Below are 7,390 nucleotides of genomic sequence, written 5' to 3'. Positions count from 1 at the left end.
AAGTATGCATACCTACATAAAAATATAGATACATATTTCTACATAAAACCACCTAAACACCAGTATTCCTGTGTGACCGTCACAATAGAGACACTGCTGCATTCTACAGACGTCGCATTATCAATACAGCGTCTCTAGTCCGACACGCTAATAATTCAAGTCACAATAGGGTTCTCTAATAAACCGCGGGTTTATTGGCGACGTTCATGCGTCGTGGGCGTGGTTACCGACGTTCATGCGTCGTGGGCGGGTCTAACGACGTAGTTGCGGCCTAGCTTATTAAGAGCATTATGGCATCCAGGGTCAGGGCATCTCCTTGGGGTGATGCTGAAGTGTGCTACCTTGTGGAGCACCTGGATGCACTTGATTATGAGTGCCATGTGCACTCTGAGCATCCAGTGCTCCATAAACAGGCGGTGCTGCAGAGGATCGGTCGGGGCCTGGTCCGGAGATTTGGGGTGCAGCGCTCTGCTACCCAAATCCGTAAAAAGCTGGCGGACCTGAAATATAGGTCTGCCGACCGAATCGTCAGCATCCGGTCACGGACCCTGCCCCGCCGTGGTGAGTGGTTTTAAAATATGTTAATACAATATATGGCAGCACATTAGTTACAACTGCAATCACCTTAGGTATCTAATGTTATTTGTTTTCCAGCGCCTGCAGCCCCAGAGCCCCCAAGGGAGTCACCTCCAGCCCTGGAGCCCCAGCAGCATTCCTCTACCAGCTCGCCAGCATCACTCCGTGATATAGGTGCAGCTTCGTCTTACGGTAATGCTTTGACATAAAATACGGTCCATACAACTTGGAAAGTATAGGGCTGTCATGTACTATTAAGTGTTGTGTCTTTCTCTAGCCGGTGGTGCCAGGGGATCCGGGTGGTCCTTAAGCTCGTCATCATCCGAGCAACCTGAAAACCGTAAGTGTTAAATACCAAACATGTACCTGATAGGCTGTGTGCCCACGATGCGTTTTTTAAGGTGTTTCTGCAGCGTTTTTGCTGCTGTGGAAACGCATTAAAAGCGCATGGTAGAAGGTCTGCCATGTTCCCCAATGATAATCCGCATGTGCTGTGCACATGCTGCGGAAATTTCCGCTGCACATTATCATTGCGGAAAAAAACGCAGCACTACCAATTATTTTGCATAAGGTGGTTTTTTTGCGCCGCCATTGACTTGCATTATAATGCGCCAATTCCGCAATACTGCATCTGTACTTGCGTAATTAGCGCGTTCTAATGTGCAGATGGTACCCGGGAGTGGTGCATCGTGGGCACATAGCCTTAATTTGATGAATGTACAGAATTATTGGACTTTTAAGTTTAACTATTACCTCCGTAGAAATCCCAACACTACAAGATCTCCTGGCGTCACAACGGAGACTGAGTGAAGAGATCCACCAGCAAGGAGTGATGCTGGCAAGATTTGTGGCAGCCCATGACCGTCACGGCAGCCAATAACTTATTTTTTGTTATGTAGTTGATATTATTTGGTTGGTTATATTTTTTATATTTTTATAAAAAAAAATTAGTTTATATCCACTATTGTCTACACTTTGTTACATCTAATCCTATCCTGTGTGATACTGCCTGACGGGTTGTGTATCTAATCCTATCCTGTGTGATACTGCCTGACGGGTTGTGTATCTAATCCTATCCTGTATGATACTGCCTAAAGGGTTGTGTATCTAATCCTATCCTGTGTGATAATGCCTAAAGAGTTGTGTATCTAATCCTATCCTGTGTGATACTGCCTGACGGGTTGTGTATCTAATCCTATCCTGTGTGATACTGCCTAAAGAGTTGTGTATCTAATCCTATCCTGTGTGATACTGCCTGACGGGTTGTGTATCTAATCCTATCCTGTGTGATACTGCCTAAAGGGTTGTGTATCTAATCCTATCCTGTGTGATACTGCCTGACGGGTTGTGTATCTAATCCTATCCTGTATGATACTGCCTAAAGGGTTGTGTATCTAATCCTATCCTGTGTGATACTGCCTAAAGAGTTGTGTATCTAATCCTATCCTGTGTGATACTGCCTGACGGGTTGTGTATCTAATCCTATCCTGTGTGATACTGCCTAAAGGGTTGTGTATCTAATCCTATCCTGTGTGATACTGCCTGACGGGTTGTGTATCTAATCCTATCCTGTATGATACTGCCTAAAGGGTTGTGTATCTAATCCTATCCTGTGTGATAATGCCTAAAGAGTTGTGTATCTAATCCTATCCTGTGTGATACTGCCTGACGGGTTGTGTATCTAATCCTATCCTGTGTGATACTGCCTAAAGAGTTGTGTATCTAATCCTATCCTGTGTGATACTGCCTGACGGGTTGTGTATCTAATCCTATCCTGTGTGATACTGCCTGACGGGTTGTGTATCTAATCCTATCCTGTGTGATACTGCCTAAAGAGTTGTGTATCTAATCCTATCCTGTGTGATACTGCCTGACGGGTTGTGTATCTAATCCTATCCTGTGTGATACTGCCTGACGGGTTGTGTATCTAATCCTATCCTGTGTGATACTGCCTAAAGAGTTGTGTATCTAATCCTATCCTGTGTGATACTGCCTGACGGGTTGTGTATCTAATCCTATCCTGTGTGATACTGCCTAAAGGGTTGTGTATCTAATCCTATCCTGTGTGATACTGCCTGACGGGTTGTGTATCTAATCCTATCCTGTGTGATACTGCCTAAAACAAGCAGTGCAGGGGCAGTAAAGCCCACTCCAAAGTCGGCTTTCACACCCTCCTGCTTATTGATGTTATCAGCTGAAGTTGTGTAGGGGCAGGAAAGCCGTCTGAAGTCGGCTTTAATAGCCGCCTGCAAATTGATGTTATCAGCTGAAGTTGTGTGGGGGCATGAAAGCCGTCTGAAGTCGGCTTTAATAGCTGTCTACTAATTGATGTTATCAGCTGAAGTAGTGTAGGGGCAGGAAAGCCGTCTGAAGTCGGCTTTCATTGCCGCCTACTTATTGATATTATCAGCTGAAGTTGTGTGGGGGCAGGAAAGCCGTCTGAAGTCGGCTTTAATAGCTGTCTACTAATTGATGTTATCAGCTGAAGTAGTGTAGGGGCAGGAAAGCCGTCTGAAGTCGGCTTTCATTGCCGCCTACTTATTGATATTATTAGCTGAAGTTGTGTGGGGGCAGGAAAGCCGTCTGAAGTCGGCTTTCACAGATGCCAGCTAATTCAAGAAGAAGAGAGAAGAGGAAAGAATAGGAACATAGTATGAAAACTATAAGGAAGACCTAACATGTTGATCCAGAGGAAGGCAAAAAAAACCCATGCTCCGTTTTGGGAAAAAAAATTCCTTCCTGACTCCACATACGGCAATCAGACTAGTTCCCTGGATCAACGCCCTATCAAGAATCTAGTATATACAACCTATAATCTGAGTCAGACTCATAGTGCATGGTATGGCAGATCATTGCCATACCGTGCACCATGACTATGACCCCAAAGACTAAAAGAAGGGAAGTAGGAAGAGGAGGGGAAGAAAACCAGCTGTGAAGAAGACCAGAGGACACAGGGAAAAGACAGAAGACAGGTGATAAAGCCTGGAGCCGGAGGAGGAGAAGGGGAGGAGGTGATCACCAGCGGAGAGCAGGGATGGGAATAGACGGTAGAGAATGGAGGGGAGGGAACGGAGATTGGGAAGGGATCGGAGGGCAGGGGTGAGGGGTCCCACCCTCGGGAAGAGGTAAAGCAGAAAATAAGGCAACCAAAAAACATTTTTATTTCAATCAGGGTGAGATCAGAGGGCAGGGGTAAAGTTAAGAAAGAGGACAATAAACCTTGTTTTAATAAACAAACAAAAATATAAACAATTTTAACAATTTAAATAAGTATTAAATTAACAATATTTACAAAATGATAAAAAAAAATTGAAATGAAAATCACTACAGTTCTTCATATCGATTACCTGTATTTGTGTATCCGTGCCTGGGGGAAACAAAAGAATCAGAACACATGGGATACTGTGGGGGGGGGCAAGGCTTTGTGGACGCCGGATCCTCTGCACTGGTGTGCTGTGAAGTGGGTCCTGCCTATGGGTCCAAGAATGTTGTTGAAAATGGCCAGGGTCAATCAGAGTATGTACAGTAGACGTTTCATTAAGTTCACCGGCTGCCGCTTTATTTAAAGTCTCAAACATGACCCTTTCTGCATGCGCCCTCTGTCGGTCATTCAGCCTCTGTAGTCTCTCGCCAGCATATGTTGCAAAGCTGTCCCGCTTGGCCTGGGTCTGCAGAAGTAGAATCTTGTTCGCCAGAGATACTAGATCTGGCGATGGCGGCAAGCTGACCTTTCTTTTCCTTGATTTTCTCTGTCGCCAAGGCACAAGGTCTTCACTTGTAGAGGCCATAGGGTCTTCATTCACCGATGCCATAGGTTCCTCATTCCTTGACATAACACTCGCCTCCTCCATACCACGTTCCGTAGCCGAGATGTCGTCATCTTGCCAATGGTGCTGTGGGAACACAAAAATAAAGTTAAGATTTGGTTACAACATCCAGCAGGTATGTTATGACCAGCATGGGTACACGTGCACTAAAAAACAAATATGAGGGGCGGCTAAACTATGGCATGTACATTGAAAGTATAAATGCTATTTACAGGGAAGCAAAGAAGGTACTTACATCTTCAACAGGGGAGTCAGTCCGTATGTCGGGGTCTTCTTCCGGGGTCTGCCGTATCGTACACACCATTCGCCGAGGTAGCTCCTGGTCACGGGTGAAGGCAAGCAAATCATAATACCATAATGTCGGCACATAAACCTCATCTGTGCCGGTACCTGACTTCTTTGATTTCTCCACCCGGTTGAGTTCTTTCTTATATACGGTACGTAGACCCTGGATCTTTCTCTTCACCAGCTCTTCATCCACCTTCTCGTTGGGGCCATGCCTTTTAAAGAGGGAAATCAATTGCTGGTAGGCCTCCCTCTTTTTCTCTCTATTGCAGTAGTCTGTTGATTTTATTTGCCAAAGGCACGGCAGGGAGCGGTAGAGGTCAATCATTTCCCTCACAAACTCTTCACTTTTGAAAGCCATCTGAAAAGGATAGCAATACAGTGAGCATACATGAAACATTTTCAAACAAAGTAAAAAGTACTACACACCATTTGCTGACTAAAAATGGCCTCCAATATATAAGCAAATATATACTTATTGAGTGTGATAAAAATCCACTAAAATAACTTACCGTGGAAACAAAGCAATACAGTGCCTGAAAAACCCAAAAGTCAATGTTCAGTCACAGCTGAAGAAAATCCACAAATGAATGGAATCACAGCAGTAGAACGCAACTAGGATCCAAAAATCAGGACGCTGACAAGGCTTCAACAAATCCCAGATGGACGAAACTTGCCCGGAGAACACTGCTACGATCCGAAAGCAAAGCGCAGATAGGAACAATGGGGGCGGAATTGCCCCAACGTCGCCTTTTTAAAAAACCCCCGGCCAATCAGAACGCAGTAGCGTCCACCAATCGAAGATGAGTGGGCGCGGAAAGGTAATTTTATGTACACCTTTCTGTCACAGTACAGTCCCTCAAAGTGTGTATCGTTGAGTGTGGATCGTTGAAATAGCTGCTGTGTGACAGCGTCCCAGCGACCAACGAGATCGTTAGTTAGATCGCTGGGGCGGCCGAAATCGTTGGCAAGTTATACATGTTTGACGGCTCCCGAACGATCTCTCCAGCGATCTCAAAACTGTGACGTAGTAACGATCTCGCTAGCGATCTCGTTATGTGTGACAGGGCCTTAAGTCCAAAAAAAATTTTTTTTCAACTTTTTTCAATTTTACCCCCGTGGAATATATATTCTACCCACACACATTTGGTACTCTACTGGGGTACCCTCACACATATTATTCCCTCATTTAGTGGATATTTTCACAAAAAAGTGAAATTTTCAAAAATCCAAAATATTGGCTGAAAACGACTAAATATCAAGGACTCATTGGGCGAATCACTCTGGAACTGAAATCGGAATGCTCACTGACATTTCCCCTATCTGAAAGTCTGATAAACGCCGGAAAAAATTACTAAGTCCAGAAAAAAATTTTTTTAAACTTTTTTCAATTTTACCCCCGTGGGATATATATTCTTCCCACACACATTTGGAATTCTCCTGGGGTACCCTCACACATATTATTCCCTCATTTAGTGGATATTTTCACAAAAAAGTGAAATTTTCAAAAATCCAAAATATTGGCTGAAAACGACTAAATATCAAGGACTCATTGGGCGAATCACTCTGGAACTGAAATCGGAATGCTCACTGACATTTCCCCTATCTGAAAGTCTGATAAACGCCGGAAAAAATGACTAAGTCCAGAAAAAAAATTTTTTAAACTTTTTTCAATTTTACCCCCGTGGGATATATATTCTTCCCAAACACATTTGGAACTCTCCTGGGGTACCCTCACACATATTATTCCCTCATTTAGTGGATATTTTCACAAAAAAGTGAAATTTTCAAAAATCCAAAATATTGGCTGAAAACGACTAAATATCAAGGACTCATTGGGTGAATCGCTCTGGAACTGAAATCGGAACGCTCACTGACATTTGCCCTATCTGAAAGTCTGATAAACTGCGGAAAAAAGACTAAGTCCAAAAAAAAAAAATGTTCAACTTTTTTCAAATTTACCCCCGTGGGATATATATTCTACCCACACACATTTGGAACTCTCCTGGGGTACCCTCACACATATTATTCCCTCATTTAGTGGATATTTTCACAAAAAAGTGAAATTTTCAAAAATCCAAAATATTGGCTGAAAACGAATGAATATCAAGGACTGATTGGGCGAATCGCTCTGGAACTAAAATCGGAACGCTCACTGACATTTGCCCTATCTGAAAGTCTGATAAACGCTGGAAAAACGACGAAGTCCAAAAAAAATTTTTTTTCAACTTTTTTCAATTTTACCCCCGTGGAATATATATTCTACCCACACACATTTGGTACTCTCCTGGGGTACCCTCACACATATTATTCCCTCATTTAGTGGATATTTTCACAAAAAAGTGAAATTTTCAAAAATCCAAAATATTGGCTGAAAACGACTAAATATCAAGGACTCATTGGGCGAATCGCTCTGGAACTGAAATCGGAACGCTCACTGACATTTGCCCTATCTGAAAGTCTGATAAACGCCGGAAAAAAGACTAAGTCCAAAAAAAAAAAATGTTCAACTTTTTTCAAATTTACCCCCGTGGGATATATATTCTACCCACACACATTTGGAACTCTCCTGGGGTACCCTCACACATATTATTCCCTCATTTAGTGGATATTTTCACAAAAAAGTGAAATTTTCAAAAATCCAAAATATTGGCTGAAAACGACTAAATATCAAAGATTCGTTGGGCGAATCGCTCTGGAAC

General features: G+C 43.2%; 1 protein-coding gene across 1 annotated transcript; it reads right to left on the bottom strand.

The window, feature by feature from the left end:
- Positions 1-303: 303 nt before the first annotated feature.
- On the bottom strand, positions 304-5,266 carry LOC141176263 (uncharacterized). Its single transcript, XM_073660224.1, has 3 exons — positions 4,639-5,266; positions 3,980-4,469; positions 304-353 (listed from the first exon to the last, which is right to left on the bottom strand). The coding sequence occupies exons 1-3, from the start codon at positions 5,086-5,088 to the stop codon at positions 304-306; spliced, it is 990 nt and encodes a 329-aa protein (XP_073516325.1). The 5' UTR covers positions 5,089-5,266.
- Positions 5,267-7,390: the final 2,124 nt, after the last annotated feature.

This window comes from Phyllobates terribilis, unplaced genomic scaffold (assembly GCF_046119375.1).
Source record: "Phyllobates terribilis strain yellow unplaced genomic scaffold, ASM4611937v1 Scaffold_20__1_contigs__length_20440879, whole genome shotgun sequence".
NCBI lineage: Eukaryota > Metazoa > Chordata > Amphibia > Anura > Dendrobatidae > Phyllobates > Phyllobates terribilis.
This window is presented reverse-complemented; position numbering and strand designations above follow the sequence as displayed.

Excerpts from the sequence above, each read along its gene's own strand:
- LOC141176263 (XM_073660224.1), bottom strand. The coding sequence starts at position 5,088 with ATGTTTCATGTATGCTCACTGTATTGCTATCCTTTTCAGATGGCTTTC. Across the intron at positions 4,470-4,638 it reads CTGACTCCCCTGTTGAAGAT|CACCATTGGCAAGATGACGA; the intron begins GTAAGTACCTTC and ends GTGTTCCCACAG. Across the intron at positions 354-3,979 it reads AAGCCTTGCCCCCCCCCACA|GTGCTCCACAAGGTAGCACA; the intron begins GTATCCCATGTG and ends AAGTGCATCCAG.